Raw genomic sequence first — 24717 nt, 5'->3', positions numbered from 1 at the left:
TATGGTATAATATGTATTTATATGCATATTAATATAAATAAAGCGTATAATTTATGTCAACAATTCATTTACAAGTTATATATCTCATATTTCTACGATTTTATTATATCAATTTATTTTATATTTATTTTTTTTTGTCTCTTTGAGATCTTTCAGAATCATCCATTCTAGAGGATTCATCTTTTCCTTGATATCTTCTAGATTCCCTTGAGCTAATTTTGCTGCAAAAACTATAGTCAGGTCTAAAAAAAATAATAATAAATAAAATGAAACAGTTAGTAGTGTCATATATTCTTTTTCAATTTATTTACTCTTAATTAGTATAAACGTTTTCATAAAATGTAGCATGAAAACTTAAATCATCGTCATACGCCAAGTGAAAAAACAAAATAAATCAGCATACACACGCATGTATATATTATATTATTCAAATTTTGTTGGTGTATTACTTAAGGCTAAGTAAAATTATGCATAGGGTAAAGAGTAATATATGGGTTAAGTTGTATTCAAATGTCTACAATAAAAAAAATAAAAGGGGAAAAATTAATGTTTTTTTTGTTTTATGAATAGAATATACATATATATAACTCTCTTATTTTGCTTTTTGAATCAATTACTTTAAAGGGGAACAAGCGATTCAACACCATGCTCACTTTGTTGTCAAACAATTTAGCTTCGAATGCTAACAAATAAAATTCTGAAAACATATAAAGGAAAGATGCCGAAATTACCATGGCAAACAACGATAGTATAGCACCTGGAACATAAAAGAAAAAAAGATTATTTATATATCGATTTTATATTATACAATATCCTAGTATAAATACTAATATCTATTACATATTCATTAAGTCATAAAACATATGTAAAACCAATCCTGCATATATTTATTCCAGTAAAGTGTTTGTATCAATACACAAAGTGGCGATACATATTTTAATCATATTTATATAGCATTTTATGTAAATATAAACATGCAAATAATATGTATATGATAATTTATATAACTGCTAGATATTATATAAAAAAATTATTTTCTTTTGTTATTACTATCTAAAAATCGTGATGGCTGAATATGCGATCCCATGTTTTCGTGTTTTTAGCAATATAAGAATGATATTTTTAAAAGGAATATTAAAAAATAAAATATAATTTGAATATAAAACCTTTTATTATAATTATTTTATTTTTAAGTATTTAAAAATAATATAATTCGTATTTATAAAATACATTAAATAAATATAGTATTATTATATTATTTTATATTTTTTTAGAAAGAAAAATATAGTATATATTTTGTTTATTATAAAAAAATATATATATATTTTTATTATTTTTAATTCAAATTTTACTTAAAATGCCTTGCAATGGATAAAAAGAATTAATTATATACAAATGATATATATATTAGGATTTATATATTAGTTAAGCATATGTAATGCTTCGACGATAAAATGAAAAATTATATGCACAAATTGTTTTCAGTAAGAATATTAAATACTGATATTATATCAAACACACGTTTATCTTATTTAGTATATGGTTATAATAATAATAATTATATATACATTTTTTTATGTATACAATGCGCATATGTAAGCATTTTTAGTTTGAAACAAATATTTATAAATGCATTATTTATTATAATATTTTGAAGCGCAAATAATTAATTCTCAAAATAAAAAAAGTAAACATTAAAAAAGTCATCGTTTTATTGCATAAATAATCATATTTGATTAAACACATTATTTTTATTATTAATATGAGTATTATTAAATTTAATATATATAATACTAGATCAAATGAACAACCCTTGGTAAAAAACATTAAACATAAGGGTATGCAATAATTGTGTAACAATAATAAAATAAAATAATCATATTTTATTTACATAAAATGAAAGTTCATTAAATATTTCTTTTCTTTTTTCATTTTTTGTATAATTAATAACCGTCAAAAGTATATAATAATAAAATGTATTTATATAGCAGTGATATTGCATTCTCCACAAATGTAAGAAAAGTTAATAAGCATTTATCGAATAATTTATTTTCCTTATCATCTAAATTGTTTTTTAAAAATGAATGTTACCCAAATTATTTAAACAACTTTAAACGTTTGGAAAATCTTAATGCTATCTTTTTAACCAAAAATACCAATATTCATATAATTGGTAAAAAATATTTTTCAGACCAATCAATAATTAATTCAATTCAAAATGCAAAAAATGATCTAGATAGAGCATCACTGTATTTGCTTCAAAAGGTAAACAAATTTACCATATTTATATTATTATTATATTGTATATATCTGTTATCTCTTTTATATGAAACATACAATTATGCATGTATTCATAAAAAATATTTACCTAAACATTACATATATATATTCGAATTTATAAAACTATATATGACGTATGTCTATAACAACTTATTGATACAATATATTTTACAAAAATATAGATATAAATTATAATTAATATATTAAAATAGTAGTAAATAAACAAATACATAATATTTGATTTGGCTTAAAATAATACTAAAAAATAGTTTTATGTGTCTATCGTGTAGATAATGATTTTTTTTACAATTTTAATTTATATATTCCCAAAATAAATCTTTATTTATCTTTTAATCATTTTTTTTAATACACTTTCTTATAATATCTTAGTCAATTACCAATAATTATAAAATTTTAAGCCAGGAAAAAAAAACACACTTCCAAAATGTAATTCAAGAGTTAAATGTTTTATTGACATATAAATCGAATTTAACAGAGGAAAGACAAAAAGTATGTACCAATATAGTGATGTTATATTTCGTTTGAGTATATATTTTTTTCTTAGTTTAATCTTACAATTGTATTGTTCCTTATTTGTTTCACATACTTAAGACAAAATACTATAAATTCTTTCTTCATCATCCATAATATTATGTATATGCTATTTTTTTTAGATATTAACTGAAAAAAGGTCGGAACGGTATAAAAATAAGGAAATTATTGGTTTATTTATAACTGGTTTTTTTTTTGCTGTTGGTTCAGTTACTCATCCTTTGGTTTATTTGGTTTGAAAAAATATATAATGCAAAATAATAATTTAAAAACATTTTGTACGAAAAATATTCATGTATATGTCTTTGCTTTTTTTTATATGTATTCTCTATTTATCCCCTTTTTATAAGTTTATATCTGTGAAAGGGCTAAAACACTGTGATAAATTAAAATATCATCTTATTATGCTTTCTTTATATTTATTTTCTTTTTTATATTTATTATCAAGGCAAGTGTCTATGGTATTTACATATTACATAAAGCCTCGAAGGAAAACAATAACATGCTATATATCGAAAAGAGATTAAATGATAACAAGAACAAATTATTAGTAAATCAAAAGGATATACACAATATTTTAACTAAACTTGAGAATGATTTAATAAAAAATAAATAGAAAAAAATATTTGTTTTGCCATGTGTTAAAGAAATATATATATTCCTCAATTCACTCTAACGAATGTATAATATATTTTTTCTGAAAACAAATTAATTAATGTATATTATATATATAGCATATATTTGTATGCTACATTTATCATTTCTTTAAAACTTAATTTAATTTAATCCGATTTATTGTCACATAGTTTCTCCACGAAAATATTTTGATACATAAATATATATATATATTATACACTTTTTTACGCGTGTCTATATTTATTTATTTTCCCCTGCAATTATATGTTAATATATTTATAATTTACTCATATTTTGTATCTATATTATTTATAATTTTTTTGTCGTGAATATTTACCTATGTTACACATAATTTAATTAATTACATTAATTGAAAAAATAAATAATAAATAACAATAATGTATCATATTTATACATACAAATTAATTTGTATTGTCTTATGTTTTTTCTTAGATCTCCATTTTAATTATTTGAATAATGGAAATAAAAAAAACTATATACATTTATGTTTGACTCTATTTTATTAGTTCTTACAAATTAATTAATATTTTGTAAGTAATTTTTTTTTTCTCCTATAACTTGAAAAGTAAAGAAAAATGAAAACTAAAAATACAATCCCTATAGAAAAACAAAATAAAAATGACAATGAAAAAAATGAGTATGGAAAAAAGGAATACACAAAAAAGAAAAAAATTATAACAAAAAAAAAAATCGAAACTGATGTTAAAAATAAGTTGGAAAAAATTGCTTCAAAAAATGAAAAAAAAAATGATAATTATTATGAAGAAAAAATTATGAGCATGGATAAAAAACATATTCCTATAAAAAATAAAACATTATCCGATATGGCTGAATTTTCTAAAGAAACAGAAGACTCTACTTCTGTAAATCAGTGCTATAAAAATAATAGCAATAGAATAAGGTTAATGATTATAAGTAATTGTTTATAAAACTGTGAAGTAATAAAATTATGAAATATATGAATATCGATTAACATGGGTAGTTATAGAGAAAGAAGTCGAAAGACCAAACAAATAGTAGATTTCGAAAATGCTCAACCATATATGCAATTTTAATCGATTAACTCAATTCAGTTAAATACTAAGTTGTAGGCAATATTTCGTCTCTCATTTTGGTTTTTATTATATATATAGATATACATTTGTATCATAATTATATTTTTTCCTGTTTTAGCGCAGTAAATATAGAGTTAGAAAATAATATACAAAATGTACTAGAAATTGATTTTAGTAGTGATCTAAATAATTTAATTTTTTTAAAAGATACCGATTCTGTCATTATAAAAAAAAGCTATATTTTTTCTCTTTTCCCAAAATACTTTAATTCTGACGAGTTTATTATTATCAAGGATGCACTATCTGTAATATAGATATACACTTCATTGTATGTTTCATACATATGCATGCATATTTGATTTCCCAAAACAAATTTGCTCAAATGATTCACATGTTTTCCATCCTTCATACTCACCTATGATTAATAATAAAGTATATATCATCCCATCTTAGGAAATGCATAAAAAAAAGACATACACGTGTTTAATAACCTTTTTACTAATTCATAGAAATATAATCTTGATGATGTATTAATTTTTAAAAATACAAAAAAATATTATACAAAAAAAAATATTATAATTACTGACGAAGAAGTTTTTATATACTTCTTAAAGGTATATCAATTCTCTTTTCGTAATTGATTGCAAAAGGGAACAATTTTTATCTTTTTATTTTTCCTTTTATTTTATCACATTTTTTATTTATAACTTATTAAAAGAATAAAACTTTTATAGAATCTCCTGAGCAAAAAAATAAAGAAAACCCTCAAATCGAAGAGTTTCAAGAAAAGGATAACTTAAAATGTGTTTTTATACAGCCAAAAAAATATATCTCACCATATGAAAAAGACATAGAAAAGGAAATATATTCAACAAAAGTTGTTCAAAGTCGAAAAAAGCTAAAAAAATATATATATATTAATAAAGATAAAAAAGGCGAAAAAATAGAAGAATTCGTTAATTATAACAAATTTTTGTCTATCAGTGGAAATTTAGTAGTAAGAAGAAATCAAAAAACATAAATGTTTTTATATTATCATATAATTGAAACTATTAAAATATTACTATACAAACATATCTAACTATATACACATTCCTAACAAATACACAAATATATGTATGTGCAAAGAAATAAACAATCATATATATTTGTATGATGGTAATGATAAAAACATTTAAATATATCCTTAATTTTCCTAGTCAAATGTAGCATTACAACAAATGACGCTAGATTTTTGTTCAAAAAATTATATTGTACATGAAGAAAAAAGCAGTCAAACATACAAACCAATTCACAAAAATATTGGAATTCAATACAATATAGAATTTTTAAAAAAAAAAAAAGAAGAAATTATGAAATCAAATAAGATAAATAAATATCTACATAAAATTTTACCATTTGTGGAAAAATCGATGATTGAAAATATTATAATTTCAGAACATATTAAAGAACCAAATAATAATAGCATAGATATATTATCATATAAAAATATAAAATACTTAAATAAAATATTTATATATACAGATATAAAGTATACAACAGATAAGGTTGCTTTATTTACCAGATCCTTACCAAATATCAATTATTTAATATTTATAATATATGTTAATAATTATAAAAATACTTTACAAATTGAAGGAGTTAACACAGACAGTTACATTCTTATATGGTCTTACAGTAATTACATGAATCCGCTTTATGCCTTGATATCTCCATATGTAACAAAATGAGAAATTATTAAATAAGAAATAAATATTTACTGCATGCAAATGCATAAACAAAATATAAAATAAATAAATATATTTTTTTGCAGCAAATTTCTACTGCAATTGTGAATGAAAAAGACAACCATATGATTATTGCTGGATCCAACAATGGATTGGTTCGCATAAATATTAAAAAATAAACAAATAATTTAATTTTATAGCTTATGTATATATCTATTAAAACATCACCATTCTTATAGTTTTCAGAATGATTATATATTTTTTAATATTTTTTTATAGTTAATTATTTGGAAATTACCCCAAAATTATCATGGAGATTTCTTTTTAAATTCCAAAAAAAGTCATAATATTCAAAAAAAACGAAATAAAATAAGGTTGAACTATTATATATATATACAGTTAATTATATAATTTACTCAATTTTCTTTTATATACAGATGAAAAAACTATAGATGTAGAACCATACTTATTTAGTTGCATAGAAGAATCACATCGAAGGGAAGTAACATCCCTAATATTTTTAAGCGACAAAACTTTAATATTAAGTGAAAAAAATATATCAATAAATAGCCAGAAAAACTGCCATTTGTTGTTTTCTGCTTCGGGTAATCTATAAACCTATTTATTCATATATAATGTATATTCAATCATATCACTACACAATGCTTATTTATATTTCAACAAACTTTTATTAGTCGATGGGACAATATTAATATGGAATGCCACAAATATTGAGAGAATTGAACCCAAAACTGAAATAAAAAAAAAAGAAAATGAATTAACAGATAAATTGTACAGTTTTAAACCTATTTTCAAAATAAATGTTACAAGACCCAACACAGGTATACATATATATATGCATACTCAATTACGCATTAGTTATATATCCATTATAAGCTTAAATAAATTTATTTGAACTATTCCATATTTAATAATATGCACATATATCTTTGATTTTTATATCCTCATACATTTCCCTTTGTAGAATACTCACTAGGGTTTACATATTTCCATTTTTTGGAGATAAATTCACATAATTCCAAGTTTTTTGCCTTTTCCGTAAACATTTACATATACTATAATAATCATCTTTTATTTTCCTTTACATATATATATACGCTGAATAGTATCATTTTTTTTCGTCTGTGTACTTTATACTCCTCTTTTTATCAAATAAATTATATGTCAGTTTCAATTATGATATTTGTTTTTTTAGGAAGAAGGGGAATATGTAATTGGGAATATATATAATTGTATGCAGAAAGACAAAAACTTTTCTATTGTTTCTGAAATAAACAGCGTAATAAATAAACGGAGAATTTTATATATCTCACATATTTTATATTCAACAATGTACACCTGAATAAATATGCAACGTCTACTCACAAATATAAAATATATACAAATGCATGAATAAAAATTGCATTTTAATGATTTATTCTAAAAAACCAGGAAAAAATGATAAAATTCAATAAAATGCTTCTTTTTTATAGGATTACAAAAATTTTAAGACATTATTATCTATAAAAAGAAATAGTATAATAAAAAGTTTAATTTTAACTTTAACTGACCATAATTTTTACTTGTGGAAGGAAGATGAAAAGCATCCCTTTTTTATTTCACCAAAGTTTGCAAATAAATTATGCATTAACATATACTTGAATAAACATATGTGTGCTTATCTTACATATTATATAAACGATAATTTCTTATATACAGTTTGAAACACATTTTATACTCCATTATTCGTCTCTTATTATTTGTTCTATTTTGTATTTTATGTTTTTCCTTTCCTTTTATAGAAGCAACGAAATATACTCGTGTTGCGAATTTAGTCAAACTAAAATAAGTGTCATATATATAGGAAAAACAAATGGCCATATAGAAATATGGAATTTGTTAGAGCAAAAAAAACAGTATATACATTCAGCATCCATTAGTAATTCGAGTTTAATATGTATAAGCATTTTGCAAAATACGGATCCAAGTATATTTAATTCTTTTGAAAAGAAAAACAGCGTTTCAGTGGAAAATAATAACCAAACAAATTATGATGATGAAAATGAGATTATAGATACTAATGATTACTTAAGAAGTAAAAATGAAGATGGTAATAAAAAAAATATATATATCTATGCTACACATGCATGACCTATTTTACAGTTTCAAATTACTCCATTTTTGTAGATGCATATAAATATTCTTACAACAAAATAATAATTGGAGATTCTAATGGATGCGTTTATGTTTATCAAATGGAACAAAATCTTCTAAACTCGGTAACTCGTTCTAATATATATAAAATAAAATCCACAACACAATTTGTATATATACCTTTGTATGATGTTATATGGTGCATTATTTTAATCTCAGACGAAGGAAGAAACTGATGAGTTTATACTTTGGATGGAAAACCAAATATATGTGAATAAACAAAAAACTAAGAGGCAATTTGAATTATGCAAGGTAATAATATGTAATTGTTTTATTTATGTGTTATATATATTTTTTTTCAATAAATAGTGGAAACAAATTTATAAAAAATAAAATTGTATAAGTTTTGATACTCTGTGAGTTTTTTTTAATTATTTTTCTTATAGGAAAAAGATAAAATGTTAAAGAACGATATAGAAGATGTAATAAACATGCACATATGCACACAATATGCATACACTTTATATATGTGATGTGAAAATGCGGTGTATGTATATATTCACCTTAATACATTATGAAAGGAATTATATAATAAATATTATTATAAACTAACAAAATAAAAAAATTCATTACTCATAAGTGATGAAAAAGCAAGAGCATCCTTCATAAAAAAATCAACATAAATCACATATGCATATGCTTGTAAATTTTATTATTTTTTTTATCTGATGTTTCCTTTTTGTATAGGCAAATGAAAGAAAAGAACAACTTGAAACTAAATTAAATGAAGATTTCAAAAAAGTAATGGAGAAATACAAAAGTTATTTATTAGGGGATACACTGTAAATATTGACAACAACCTCAAAATTCCATGGAAGTTTTAAATTCGGTTCCTCTTTTTTTTTCTTCTTTTAAGAATTAATTATAATATCAGTGTTTATTTTGTTGCAATATAAAATTTGTACAGTTGCACATTTACAAACATATTTGATACCATCATTGATAAATCAAATAAGGATTGACTCTTATTGTCCAATCTGATCTTTAATATGTTCAACCAATTTTTGTTTTATCCATTTTTTATCATGAAGTCTATATGACCAAGTGGGCTGATGAAATCTAAAAATTAAAAGGTTACATATACATATTAGTACACATTTTAATAGATAAATTGGAATTTTATACCATTCGAAAATATTAAAAATCTGCACATACGAATATATTAATATACTACAAATATTACGTAAGTAAAGTCATTATTGTAAATATATTATATTCGTATGTATTCTTTCCCTTTTTTCAATCTTACAATAATATCGTCATTTTTTGGACATTGTCAATATACACAAACAAATCATTCATGCTATATGTTATTCTTTGTACTGAAGGGTCATTTTCTTTTATTGCTTGTTCATACAATTGGCATATTCCTAAGGAAAACAATAAAAATCGGGTGCATATATATATGTATATCATATGCATGATAAACAAATCCGTATAATGCTTTAATACGTACATGACCACATCTGAAACATATCCTTGATGTATTCTATCATATAACATACATATGCATATTATGTCCATTATATACTAACCATTTAAGGCCAATTTTAATGAGTTATATTCAACAAACGTTCTACTTTCTATCTTTTTTGAGAACTGAACTAATAATACAACATCACTATAACCTGTATTCATTTTTTCTGTTTTTTGGTGTTTAGTTTAACTTAAAATGTGCTGGATTATTCAGTTATCTTTTTACTTTTCTTTCGTTTTATTTATTATTTAAAAAATTCTTTATTATTATATATTTGCTATCCTTTTTTTTCTCTTTTTTTTTATATTTCCCTTATTTTTTAATTATTCTTCTCTTAAAGTTTTAACATTAAATAACAAAGTTAATTTTCCATTCAAAAAATATTTTAATAATTTAAATTAAATAAATGGTATATATATTTTTTGTTTTACTTATTTTTTTTTTCTATCTGTATACATATATATAATAATATACATATGCGCAAAAGTTAATGTTTACATCGGTTGGTGTTCACAAAAGTGGGATAAATAGTATAAAACTATAGGGCGTACTTATGAATGAGCATGTTCCTATAATTATGTGTTTTTATTTTAACACTAAAAATACTGTATTATAATTCTAAAAAAAATTTTAATATATGAAATTAATAAATATATATAATAATTATAATACAAAACAACCAATCTATAATTTTTTTTAAATCTTTGCGATTTATTTAGATATATGTTTTCTTCCTATATATAAAAACTATCGAAAACTAGAAAAATTCATAAAAATACTAAATAAAAGTATACTAGCGGAATATAAGTACATATATATCACTTTAAATTACTATACTTAAAACATTAAAGTTTTTAAAGGAAACTATTTTAATGTATATTTTAAGTATAATTTCTTATTATATATATTTCTTTTGTTTAATCCATATATTCATTTTCTCTTTCAATGTGAAAAAAACGACTAAAAAGAAAGTATACAAGCTGCATGCATATTTGTATATTAGACTTAACATATGTTGGTAGTTTTCGTATTTTATGCAAAATATGCATTCATAATCAGTACACAATAAAATAACCTTCAAAAAAAAAATTAAAATAAAAAAATTGTAAATTAGTATACCACACGACACATGTGATATATTTATGTACTCAGCGAATTTTGAATAAAGTACATGTGAGCTCAAAAAAAAAATATATATCACCCCAATACAATAAATGTTTTAATTAATCGCATATTATGTGTATATATAATGACGATTTATGTAGTATTATTTTTCATTTTGTGAACACCAAAAATTATTTTGTTGAGTGTATTTATAAAGTATTAGTAACGGTAAAAACTACACTAATATGTCTGGGTTATTTTTTTATTATTATATTTATGCATGTTAAACATGCCAAATTAATAGTAACACATATTAGTTACAAAATATGTTAGTTCAATATTCGCCAAATATGCATAACAACGTGTAACTATTTATATATATATGGTATAGTATCAAATATACCGAAATATATATTTTTACAAAAAAAATGGAAAAAAAAACTGTCACGATGCAAAGCACTGCATTATACATTTTTATGGCTATATTTTTGCAATTTCTTTTTTTTTATATTTTCATATTTCTAGGAATACACAAAACAAAATTAAACACTATTCCTTCGAACAATATTTTCTTTGTATACCTTGATTTATCGGTTTTGGTTCAAAAATTTTCTGAAAAGAATGTGTTTATCTGCAAACTTTTTCGAAGTGTTTTTTTTTTTATCATTAAATGTTATATCCATATTTGTAGATAACTTGAGAAGTCCATCACTATCTGATTTTCTCACCAAATTGTCATTATTACTTGATAAAACACTATTATTCCTTTTATTAGTTTTGGGGTTTTCCTTTTTAAAATTCATATCATCAAACGCGTCATCATCTTCATCATTATTTCCATCATCTGTACTGGCCAAAATACATTTAAGTAAATTATCTTGAATTTTTTTATTTTTGTATACTAAATTTAATTTATTAAAATCAACTATATTATCACTAAGAACATTATAAGCATATCCTTGGTTTATAAGAAATCGTTGCCTTTTATCTGAGTAGCACATTTCGATAGTATCTTTACTAACTAAAGAATAAAAAAACGAATCAGGGTCATTGATGTTTTTTTTTTCATTTGCTTTGTTTTTTGGTCGAATAATTCTTCCTAATCTTTGTGCTTCTTGCCTTCTCGAAGCAAAATTAAATGATATTTGTATAACAACATTTGCTATAGGTATATCTATAGCATTATCTCCGACCTTACTTAACAAAATAGTATTAATCGTTGAATCGTTTTTAAATTTATTTATTATTGCAATTCTTTCAATAGGTGACAATTTACCATAAATAAAAGGTTTATTCAAAGTTTTTGCTATATGCAATAGTGCAAATATATTATCACTAAAAACTATAATTTTATCATTATTTTGCTCATGATATTTTATTAAATATTCACACATCATTAATTTTCTAGGATTACATGTATATAATCGTCGTTTTATAAAGCTATTTGATTTTAAATAATATTTATAAAAAGAACTAGGCATACTACACCAAATTTCTTTGCATAAAGCTTTTGCCAAAAATCCTTTATTTTGTAATTCTACCCAATTAGCTTCGTATAATTTAGGCCCAATAATCCATTGCAAATCTCTTATAAGTAAATCTTCTCTAACTAATGTAGCAGTAAGCCCAAGTTTACAATGTGACTTTACTATATCGTTAATTCTTCTAAATGATGGTGCAGGGGCAAATTGCACTTCGTCAAAAACTAATAAACCCCATTCTCTTCTCCTTATATCATTAACAATTTTTAAACTTTGTTCACTTCTTTTACCTGAATATGCCAACATAGTATATGTTGATATTAATACGCCCGCCTCATTAATTGGCCATAAATCAAACTTATAATCGGATGTTAATATTCTTATATGCCTTGGATGAATGTTTGTAAAATCTTCAAACTGTTTCTTCCATTGCTCAACAGCTACTGCTGATGTTGTTAAAAATAAGGAAGATTTTTTTATAGTGCTTGCTGCAGTTATACCAGTTAAAGTTTTACCAACACCACAAGGCAATACTATTATACCTGATCTACTTCTGCCATTACTAAACATTTTTCTTAATGCCTTTTCTTGATAATATCTTATTTGTACATGATTTTTTAATGAACAATTTAAATTAGGATTTTTTTTATCTCGTCGAAAATCATATTCCATTAATAATGGTCTTTGCATTGTTTGTAATGCTTCTTGTTTAACTTCTTCTATTTTATCACAATTTACTTCAAAAGAATAAACTTCTGCTGAATTCTCATTCGAGTTATCATTTCCGTTTTTTTTTGTTTCCTCTAGCATCAGCTGCTTTTCGCTCTCACTTATTTTGAATCCTGCAAAAATCATAACAAATCGATTTCGAAAATTTTTAATTGATTTACATATATTCAAAAAAAACACACATGCACATATATATGATATGGTGGTATATTCACCCAACTTACAATCCTATTTTCAAACTCACCTAATTGTTCTGTGTCGAGTACAGGGGCCTCATATGTGACGTAGGAATCCTTTTGTTTTTTGTTTTCCACTTCTTCGTTTAAAATATTTCTTGAAGAAGCACCTGTGTTATCAACCCTACTATTTTCCATAAAATTATTATTTAAACTAAATATAGTAGTTTTTTTTGAATTATTATTATTACTATTATTAACATCTTTTGAATATACCCGTGCATTTTTAATAATATTATTATTTAATAAATAATCTAATTCAAATTTATCTTTAGCTTCAATATAATATTTATTTTCTCTTAATACTAATTTTACTTTACCAAATGATTCAGCACTTTTTTTTATACTATATACTAATTCGCTAGGTAATATGTTTTTAGAAAATTTATCCAAATTTAATAATAACTCATCTAAGGTTATACCAACAGATATAGCTGCATATAATGAAAAAATTGTCAACTGAAATTCATGTATTATTTCAGGCCTACAAATAGGTTCTGCTATTGTTATAAGAAAATCCGAAGCCTGTTTACTACAACTATTGAACATTTCTAAATATATAAACCCATCTGAACATATCCATAATGGTTTGTTCATATGATTTTTTTTTAATTTCATTTCTTTGCTATAATCATGAAACCCTCTTTGCTGTACATTTATTGAGTCAGCACTAAATGGTAAATTTATTATTTTATTATCAAATAAAACTTCATAATATTCCTTAAGTTTCCTTTTTCCCTTTTTGGGTAACTCTTCATTTTCTTCTGTTCTGCAAGTAAAAAGCAAAAAAAATCGAAAACCAATATCATATAAACCATAATATAATATAATATAATATATTTCCTTAAAATACAAATGATATTCTCGCATATATGTATTAATAGGCTACATTCATAACAATATATAAATAACACTTAATATATGGGGAGAAAACAAGTGAATAGCTTTAATTTTTATCTTTATTTATTAACATTTTCTCGGAAGACTTGAATCTTCGTCGTTTCGCATTTTTTGCATAATAATCTTCATATAAAATATCTGATCTTTTATTCAATTCATGTGTGCTAATATTATCGTACATATAATCGTTTGGATCATCCATATTTTCATCTTCATTCAAGACTTTATGTTTCCATAAAACGTTTTGTAGCTAGTTAGCCAAAAATATTAATGTTCCTTCCTTTGTTATCCGGCTCAAAATACGATCATTTTACGTTTTGAATGTAAATTAATTTTTTTCAAAATATCTTAAAAATACGAAACATAAAATTAGCACTAATAAACTTTTTTTCCAAGGTTATAAACGATGCATACATATATATTCAAATATGACCCATTACTTATAGATAGATTGAAGTATTTTATGGAAATATATCCACTATTACGTGTATACAACAAAAAGATAAAACATAACTAACCTAAGTATATTATTTCCCTTATTATGACATACCTTATTGGCTAAAGTATCATCTTTAACAATTAAGCGATTTCATCAAGCAAAAAAATTTAAAAAAAAGAAAAAAATAGCTTATCACTATAATTAAAAATAAACATACACTTAAAATGAAACGATAAAAATATAGCATATTATGTTTATAATTTTATTACTATAGTGGATTTTTTTTTCAAATCGTAGCAAAAAATTGGCATATATGTTTTTACATTTATATATAAATTGCTAATTACCATATTTTTCATATTCACTCAATTCTTTTATTTTTTTTACCCTCTTTTTTATATTTTAATTTTTTAGAGTAAACTTTTAATATTCAATTTTTCTCCATGTTACTGTTTATTCTCTAAAAATAGTAAGAAGATAGTCACACTGTTTTATGAGACCATATTATCTACATATTTCTATATATAATACCCTTTTACAGATCCTTATATTGATTATTTGTTTTGTTATAATGATAATCAAGCCAAGTTTCAAGGGTCAGAAAAAAGAAAAAATGATGAATATCTCACTTAAATGTTTACATATATTAAATATTCCATAGATATTATTGTTACAGTAGGAAGTTTGTTTGCACCCAAAAATATGTGCAAGTAAATTTATTACACAAAATAAAAAAAATAAAGACAAAAAAGCGATATTTCAACATATAATAAATAAAACCATTTATTATTTTTCATATCGCTTTGATAAAATGAATAATATTTTTGAGAATTATAAAAAATTGGTATTCATAAAAAATTCAAATATAAGATATGATATGCACGCATATATATGACATATTATATATTAAAAGTACCATTGTATATATGTTTATGTTCAGTTGTTCATCATTTAAATTACTACATTATCTCTCAAAATCCAAAACAGTAAACAAAAAAAAATTTCAAAACCCTCCTTTCAATTTTCTTAAAAAATCATTCACATTCTTAATTTCATTTTTAACTAAATATCTTGGTTTCTGATTTCTGCTAACATTTTAATAGCTTGGTTTAAGGATTCTAAATTTTTTTTACAATTGTTTCGTTTTACTTTGATAGAAGAACATTCATTAAAAAGGTTAAGAAGTTCACTGTTATGTAAATTTGAAATTAAAACTTTTTGCATTGTTTTTCTCGATGTATTAACCATAAAATGCATTATAGCTTTGGGTACAGCATCAGCTATATGTTTCCTTACAATGTTAAAATAATTATTAATTAATGATTTGATTAAATCAATTTCAATAATCTCTTTAGAAGAAGATGAGCATTCTGGTATTATTTTTTCAGGAATAACTGGTAAAACAAAAACATTTTCTCTATTATTATTTAAATTAGTTATTTTTGTACCTTCTTTATTTTTATGTAACTTGTAATCTTCTTTATTTTTCCAAAGTTTATTTTCTTCCTTATACGCAACACCATTATTAATAGTTGTATGATTAATATTCCCCATATTTACTCTGGTATTACTGTTCATTTTGTCATTTACATTATTCATTGTTCCATGTATACCATCATGCATTTGATGATGTGATTGCATATACCCATTGTTGTGAATTCCGTTCGAGTTCATATAATTTTCGTGATAATCCCTTTTATGGTGTGGGCTTTTATTGTTGTTACTGTGCATTTTAACGACAGGTTCCATATCTTCGACATATTCATTATCTTTGTCATATACATTTTTCATAAAATGTTCATTCAAAAAATCAGGATGACTTGTATTAATATAAGATAACTCAATTAACATAAGATTTTTGATCATTTCCTTTGTTGGTTGTAAGCAATCTTTTAATAAAATTTTCACTTGTTCATTTATTGCACTTTTTAAGTTTGTAAATCTTTCCATATCATTTATTTTACAGTTATCAACAATTTTAATAAGTTCTTCATATACTTGATCAGCACAACGAAGTGATGGCTCCTTTAAACAGTTTATTAATTTTTTTATTAGCGTTTCAAATGCGCTTTCTGGAACAAACAATGCACCTCTCGGCCCGCTTGAATTTCTAATAGCTATTCGTATTTCTTCATCACTTAATAATTCCAATGGGGAAAAATCATTTAATGCTTTAATGTACCAATCATTAAATATATAATGAATTCTTGCACCTCCTTTTAATTCATCTACTCTATCTTTATAGAATACTTTTCCATCTATTATATCTTGATATTGTTGAGAAAATTTTGTAATATAATTAACAAGAACTGCTAAATATTCTGAACGGTTCATGTTATCCATTGGTTCACCTAGCTCTAATAATTTTTCTTCTTCAATACTTTTTAATGCATCTATTTTGGGTTTTAAATATGGTACAGTGTTTTTTATATGTTCAATAAGTATATTATTTAATTTTTTTGCTAAATTTTTTATTCCACATTCCATAATACATTCATTTTGATTCGAAAAATCGATATATTGATTAAAATATTCTTCTTCTTTTCTCAGCGATTGGTCGATACTAACATTATCATCAATATCCTTTTGACTTCTACAAACTACAGCTACAAAACCTTTTTTTAATGGATATAAAGTCCCACTAATCATTTTTTTCCATATTTCGGATTTTTCCACAACATCACACTTTGTTATTACACCTATAGTCCTTTCGTGTTTTGGATCTACATTTCTCGCCATTTTTAAACTATCAGAATTAGCCAAATCGATATTAGCTGACGAAACAGCTAAAATTATACAATTAGGATTTTTAATATATTTATTAACTAAGCACCCAATTTGCTCTTCTACATTATGTGGTTGATTTCCAACTGGTACTTTTGTTAAACCAGGTAAATCAATTAATGTTAAATCTAATACATCATTTTTATGAATTTCTATAATTATAGGAGTCTCTTTTATGCATTTATTTCCTCCTGTTATTTCATCGGTTACTTCTATTAACATATTATTTAAAATCGAAAAATCATCTATATGTCTTTCTATTCTATTACTTTCACAATCATAATATGTCAATGTACAATAACATTCTTCTGTTTTGGAATTAGTTAGTTGTATTATTATTGGCGTTCTTGTAGCTATACCTTCCCCTTTGGGCATAAAACTTAAACCAACAAGTGATTCTAACAAAGATGTTTTACCAACAGACTGTGCTCCTATTACTGCTATATGTGGAAGGCTTAATGTTTCACTACTGATAAATGACGAAAGTACATTTTGTAATTTATTAACAATGGGCACTAGTTTATCCATTTTATATGAGGTTTATAAAAATGTGGTATATCTGTTGTATAAGAAGTGGGTTAATTCGTTATTTATCTCTATAAAAATATATTATTTTCTTGAAATATTCCGTATGTTTCCGCTGCAAATAGTAAAAATGAGAATTGCCTATAACCGTTTCTTGATTTTATTTTGTGCTTTACCCAATTTTTAATTTTATTCACTACTCATTGAATCAAATGGTAAAGAATATTTAGATTTGGATAATTACACATAAATTATTGATGCCAAAAGAATTGTATACTTGTATATAACTGAGTTTATCACGAACTCTTACTTTAATATTATCAGGTATAGGTATGGATGCAATTAACTGTTAATATATATATGTACTTAAAAATAAACGAATGGGTAAATGGATAAAAATACACATTTATCCATATAGTTATGTATATATCTATTATACGCACAAAAACATGGAAAAAAGTAAATATTAATACGACAATCCGCTGATGTAATAAAGCGAAATGAAGTAAGCTACACAAAGTGGCTGCAAAACACAAAACGCGTTGGAATGAAAATACTGAAAAATACTCTAGGAAAAAATGAACAAAAAAAAAATATAAAATATAAATTCAGCAAAATTGAAACAAAAATTAATGAATGTATTGAAAGTGTAATGATAAAACAAAATGGATGAGAAAAAATGACACATATATATTTAAAAACATGCCATAAATATCTAAAAATTATAAAAGATACACATTTATTTTTCCTTGTTCTATAATATAAATAATTATTAAAATAAAATTCAATTTATAAATTTCTTCTTTCTTAGTTTATATTTTTAGCATACACATAACCTTCGCTAATTTCCCAAATTCTTCAACTCCTATTATGATATATGTATTTTCATATATATGCACAATTTTATGTTATTTCTTTTCGTCAATCAGCTACAAATTTAGGCAAATAAATAAAATTATAATCCTATTTTAATTTAAACCACCATAAAAAAATTGCTATCAATATTAGTGCTGATTGTATATTAACATATACTTTTTACTTATGTATCTTTTATTTCATTATATTCCCCCTCCTCCTAACAACTATATAGCTGAAAAATATGTGTCTATGCATGTATTTTTGAATATAAAAGTGCGCATTGTATATGTATTATGTACATATTGTGTATGCATTTATCCATAGTTATATGTATCATATATTATATACATATGCATGTGTGGGCATGGGATATTTATTTGTACAAATAGTTATATATATCCTCAATCTTTTTAATATTAAATATAAAAACGTCAAATTTTTGCTATGCTATAAAAAACAAAACGAAAAAACCAAAAATATTTCTTCCATTATATAACATTACAATGGTGGTAAAAACAAAATGGAAATGTCTTAAATACTACGCATTTTATATATTTTTATTCTTTATTATGCATATAAAATTTAAATAACACGTGTATTTATGTATGTGTGTGTTTTTTAAGATGTTTAATTAGTCAAACAATATACTTACAAATAAAAAATATAATAAACAAGAAAGGAAAGCTGCAATATGCTCCAATATTTTTTTTTTCCAAATATTATAAACATTATTATATTTTTTTTTAATAAAAATAGTAATACATAATATATAGCATTATATACGTATCCATATATTATGCTTTACCATATTTGCATGTTCAAATAATAGCAAAATGTTAAAAGGGAAATTTTTAACGTTTGTAATTTTGCATATTTTCACCGCATAACGATGTATGCATATTTTTTTTTAACATATATAAATCACAATTTACAAAACTATATATGCTAACAGTTAAGATAAAAAATAATAAAGTAATAATAATAAATAAAAATAACAAAATTAATATAAAAGCGATATAATAATTTTCTTTGCTTTTTAAAATTAGTAATATAAAGTAATTTGGAAAAATATATATTAGTAAGGGAAATTTTTTATCATTTTTAGTTTCCATTTTTCTTAGCACTTTTGTGAGAACCAAACATCAAATCTTAATAATATAAGTTTTATAAATTATGAAAATACTGTAAACAATAAGGACAACATAATTTTCACGTCGAAATAATAAAAGGAAAATACAAAAAGTATATATATAGCATTCAGAAGTTCGACAATTCCTAACCATAGTTGAAAAGAGTAGCACATGTTAACTAAAACAACCAAATATCACAATACACATACATGTGGAAGAATATCAAATTTAAGATATGCCCATTATAAAAAATGCGCACAATATATTATACTATATAATTTAGCATTACAAGCCTAATTTTTTAACATACTTAATTGCCCCCTTTTATTATATGTAATCCCGCTATATATGTGCACGCTTTGCATATATTCCCCCCAAACCGCTTGTAAATAAATGCTTAGTTTTTATTAACTATAAATGTTAAAATATATAAATACATAATATATAAATTAGTTAAATGAAACACCTCCACATATGTGGCATTCGAAGTGTACAAGATCGTGTATATTCGCATATTAAAGTACAAGTTGTAAATCACCAAAAAATATATATAAATGAAATTAAGGCGCTTATAAAAAAAAATGATGGGGATAAAAGATTTTTAACTCACCTTTCGTTGGATTATAATAAATTAAAAGAGGATAAAAAATATTTCAGTTTTGTAAATACACAAAATGATAAAATAAATGAAGAAAACATAAAACATAATACCTCAAAAAATATAAGTCAAACTGAAAAAGAGAAACAATCTGAGATGATTAGAAAAATACGAAAGTTTTGCAGAAAGGATGATTTGTGTAGTATATACAAATTTAATGACCATTTTTTAGACCTTTTAAAATCAAAGAAATTAAATGAAAATGATTTTTCTGTTGTAATTCATTTATTAAACACAAAAAAAATTAGAAATAACAGCTTTTGGAGAAATGTAGCAAATATTGAAAACATTAATTTTATTTTTAATATGAATTTAAAACAAATAATTATTACTATTTATAGTATTTCGAATTCGTTTCCATTTATTCATTTGAACTTTTTAAATCCCTTTACTTTTAAACTAATTTATGTCTTATACTATCAGAAATACTTCCTTTTAATAACTAATAAAAACAAAAACAAACAAAAATGTGCAGAACATTTTGTAAATTTTTTTAATTTGTGTGTAGCTAACGAATTAGAAAAAATTACTAAGAAAAGTGAAAAAATTATGAACTCATGCGCTATTTCTTCTTATAATGAAAGTAAAAAAAAAGGGTGGAATAAGTTAATAAGTCAAAATGATTATTCATATTTCAAAATAATTTTTAATATGCGCAATAGAAGTAATAATAGCAATTACAATGGTAATGAAAATATGTTTAGTGAAAATCGAGCAAATATAAACAGATTAAACTTCTTTGACATAACTATATTATGTAACACTTATTCAAAGATAAATATTGTAAGTCAGTTGGAATATATACAAGAATTTAAACATATTATTTATAAACTTTTTATTTATTTCTTATTTTTTCATAATAATGAAATGAATTATAATCATTTAATTTTGTTTATTTATAGTTACACAAATTTAAAAGGAACTATTGATAAATCAGTATTTTCAAAAATAAAAAAAATATTATTAACTAAACATAGCATAGAGCATACAAACTTGCGCAAAATACACACTATTGATATATGCTCTTTAAATATGTTAATGTATGTGCTGAAGATACATAAAATTAACGACAATAATTTATTCAAACATGTTATTCTTTCATGTGTTGTTAATCTCAATTTGAATAAAATGAAAAAGTATAAACTCAAAAAAGGAGTATTAAACAGTAATGAGGATATATTAAGCGATGCTATGTCTGATGTTTATGAACATACTTATGCACAATCTATGCATAGAAATACGAATCAAAACACTGACGAAAAAAAAATAAAAAATGAAGGTATAAATAGTACATGTAAGAATGATAGGATATATAATAACACGGAATATTCATATAGCCATAATAATATTCTAGAAAAACGAACAATCCTTGTGAACTACTTTTCTCAAAACGATAATAGCTATATCATGCACACAAAAAAAGAAGAAAATTTAATACAATTAAATAAAAAAGATTTATGTTTTTTAGCATGTAACATAGATAAATTAAAAATTCCCAATTATTATAATATATATGAATATATAAAAATTGAAACAAAAAAACAAATAAATATATTTAATGTATATAATTCATGTATTATATTAAATTTTTTAGTAAATTTAAATTTATTGGATAGAAATTTATTTAATTTGTTATTATCTCATTTTAAAATATTATTTGATAAAAATAATTATAACGAAAAAGATATTACAGATATATATTTGTCTTTTTATAAATACACACAAATAACAAGTTGTAAAAATAATTCAGAAATATCAAATTTTTTTAAATTTTTATATACACAAATAGAACATAAATTAAACAAATTTAATTATATTAATATTATTTATATATTTTGCTCATGTGCTTATTTTAATATTCGATTTAGTGATATACTATTGCAAAATCTTTGTATAGATATACTTAATAACTTTAAATCGATAGATGAAAAAATATTATTACCCTTTTTATACTTTATAAAGAAGAGAAATTATGATATTAATTATATATTTTTTAATTCAGCTATAAATAACTTATTTTCAAAAATAAAAAGTTCAAAAAGTTTCTTTTTTATTTTTCAAATATTGTCAGTTTATTCTATACAAACATTACAAAAGGAAACATATATTTTACACAAATTAGTCGATTTATTAGATAAATTCAGCCATTTTCTTAGCTTAAAGGATAAAATATTATTATCATTGCATATATATATAAACCCAGTATTATTTCTAAATGAAAAGTGTATTACATTTTGTGAAAATGTACTTAAAGCTATAGTTTTTGATGAAGAAATAAACTTTGACGATTCTCAAATTTTGGAACAAATGGAAAATCATGAAATACTAGATAAATACAATGAAAAAAATATGCAACATATAAATACCATTTATAATTGCGATATTATAAAAAAAACGTGCAATTTCCAATTGGGAAAAAGGGATAAAAAAGAAACAAATAATTTTTTATTTTATAATAGTTTTTATAATCATAGTGATACTTTACTAAATAATATAGACTTTAACACTAATAATATAAATGCTAAAGAATTGAAGATATTTTTTTTATTACTATTATCAGATATATATGAAATTAAATTGAATATTTTTTTAAAAAAGGAACAATTTTCTATACTAGGAAAAAATCAAACAGAACAAACACAATTGCAAAACTGCATTAACGCATTACATACTTGCCAGTTAAAAATATTATCAAATTTTACACACATTCCACTAAATAATGAATATTTAATTTACCTTTTAAAAAAAAATTATTTATTTAATGCTCAGAATCGTGAAAAGAAATCCATATTAACAGAAAAAATAAATTATTCTGATAAAAACATAAACAATATTAAAAAATTAAAAGATAAAAAACAGAATGCAAACAAAATTTATAATAACCTCAAAACGCATTATGACGAAGAAATAATGGAATATTTTCCCGAATTCGAAGAATCCCTTTTTAATGCAACGAAAATAATGTATGAAAGTTCATTTATTTATTTGTTATATCAAAAAAACAAACAGAATGAAGAAAACAATTTAAACCAATTCAACCAGTTTCATGCAGATTCCTTTCCATATATTTCTTTTGGCAATACAAATAGCGAATTAATTATTAAGCTAAAAAAAAATGTTTTTATAAATTCATTCTACATTTTTTACATATTTCCTGGAATGACTTAAGGTCATGTGGAAATATAAATTAAAATAACTATCACAATAATAATAATAATAATATAAATACAAATTAAAATGCTTCCATGAAAATTAAACATGTCCAAAAAATAAAATCGTTGTTTTGTTATGTACCGTTTAAATGTATTAATTAAAATGCAATGTATATAAACCTTTACGTATTCATTTGACATTTTTGACCTTTTTTCTAAATTGTATTTTTTTTTATGAATATTTTCAGTTTATTTCTAAACCTCATTTAACAAACAATTAATACATTTTATTTTCTCATGTGATAATATATTTTTTTTCTTATAAAAATTCATTTAATATGTTCATACCTTATATATGTTATGTGTTTTTGTCTTTTAATGCTCATTTTAATTAACTTTTTATAATTTTTTAAATTGATTATTAGAAATACTATAAAGAATGCCAAACGATAATAATATCGATTTGTTTGGTTTTAAGATACGTAATAAAATGGTAATAAGTAATACCAATTAGTAAAATATGAAACAGGTGAAACATACTATATTAAGAAATAGCTAAAAAAGGTAAAAAAAAATATGCTTTGTTTTTTTACTAAGTTATATATGAGAATAATATTATAAAATATCATAGGTGCGCATAATTTGTTCATAAAATATAATACATTTTCATATATAGTCTCATGAAATTGTAGATGTTCCTATGGATATCATTTAATATAAATTCAAAAAATATTTTGTAACTCTTATTTTTTATATCAT

General features: G+C 22.7%; 7 protein-coding genes across 7 annotated transcripts; 3 read left to right on the top strand and 4 right to left on the bottom strand.

The window, feature by feature from the left end:
* Positions 1 to 124: 124 nt before the first annotated feature.
* PBANKA_0520900 (antigen UB05, putative) lies at positions 125 to 1087 on the bottom strand (the record flags this gene model as incomplete). The annotated part of the gene is made up of 4 exons (XM_034568463.1): positions 125 to 242; positions 450 to 514; positions 618 to 757; positions 1051 to 1087. The coding sequence occupies 4 exons, from the start codon at positions 1085 to 1087 to the stop codon at positions 125 to 127; spliced, it is 360 nt and encodes a 119-aa protein (XP_034420450.1).
* Positions 1088 to 1974: 887 nt separating this feature from the next.
* On the top strand, positions 1975 to 3448 carry PBANKA_0520800 (conserved Plasmodium protein, unknown function; the record flags this gene model as incomplete). Its single annotated transcript, XM_034568462.1, has 4 exons — positions 1975 to 2265; positions 2671 to 2790; positions 2955 to 3065; positions 3281 to 3448. The coding sequence occupies 4 exons, from the start codon at positions 1975 to 1977 to the stop codon at positions 3446 to 3448; spliced, it is 690 nt and encodes a 229-aa protein (XP_034420449.1).
* Positions 3449 to 4064: 616 nt separating this feature from the next.
* On the top strand, positions 4065 to 9271 carry PBANKA_0520700 (conserved Plasmodium protein, unknown function; the record flags this gene model as incomplete). Its single annotated transcript, XM_034568461.1, has 17 exons — positions 4065 to 4390; positions 4663 to 4849; positions 5054 to 5158; positions 5263 to 5541; positions 5744 to 6262; positions 6358 to 6426; positions 6551 to 6611; positions 6709 to 6876; positions 6967 to 7113; positions 7257 to 7330; positions 7488 to 7571; positions 7765 to 7898; positions 8074 to 8381; positions 8459 to 8550; positions 8645 to 8737; positions 8872 to 8907; positions 9173 to 9271. 17 exons carry the CDS (start codon positions 4065 to 4067, stop codon positions 9269 to 9271), a joined length of 2781 nt encoding a protein of 926 aa, XP_034420448.1.
* Positions 9272 to 9450: 179 nt separating this feature from the next.
* On the bottom strand, positions 9451 to 10123 carry PBANKA_0520600 (enhancer of rudimentary homolog, putative; the record flags this gene model as incomplete). Its single annotated transcript, XM_034568459.1, has 3 exons — positions 9451 to 9544; positions 9735 to 9855; positions 10021 to 10123. The coding sequence occupies 3 exons, from the start codon at positions 10121 to 10123 to the stop codon at positions 9451 to 9453; spliced, it is 318 nt and encodes a 105-aa protein (XP_034420447.1).
* Positions 10124 to 11653: 1530 nt separating this feature from the next.
* PBANKA_0520500 (TFIIH basal transcription factor complex helicase XPB subunit, putative) lies at positions 11654 to 14614 on the bottom strand (the record flags this gene model as incomplete). Its single annotated transcript, XM_034568458.1, has 3 exons — positions 11654 to 13389; positions 13521 to 14281; positions 14484 to 14614. 3 exons carry the CDS (start codon positions 14612 to 14614, stop codon positions 11654 to 11656), a joined length of 2628 nt encoding a protein of 875 aa, XP_034420446.1.
* Positions 14615 to 15913: 1299 nt separating this feature from the next.
* PBANKA_0520400 (dynamin-like protein, putative) lies at positions 15914 to 18163 on the bottom strand (the record flags this gene model as incomplete). The annotated part of the gene is made up of 1 exon (XM_034568457.1): positions 15914 to 18163. One exon carries the CDS (start codon positions 18161 to 18163, stop codon positions 15914 to 15916), a length of 2250 nt encoding a protein of 749 aa, XP_034420445.1.
* A 2442-nt stretch (positions 18164 to 20605) lies between these two features.
* Positions 20606 to 23974, top strand: PBANKA_0520300 (conserved Plasmodium protein, unknown function; the record flags this gene model as incomplete). The annotated part of the gene is made up of 1 exon (XM_034568456.1): positions 20606 to 23974. One exon carries the CDS (start codon positions 20606 to 20608, stop codon positions 23972 to 23974), a length of 3369 nt encoding a protein of 1122 aa, XP_034420444.1.
* Between the last annotated feature and the right edge of the window lie 743 nt (positions 23975 to 24717).

This window comes from Plasmodium berghei (genome assembly GCF_900002375.2).
Source record: "Plasmodium berghei ANKA genome assembly, chromosome: 5".
Taxonomy (NCBI): domain Eukaryota; phylum Apicomplexa; class Aconoidasida; order Haemosporida; family Plasmodiidae; genus Plasmodium; species Plasmodium berghei.
Note: the sequence above shows the minus strand (reverse complement) of the source record. Positions and strands in the feature narration are given on the sequence as shown.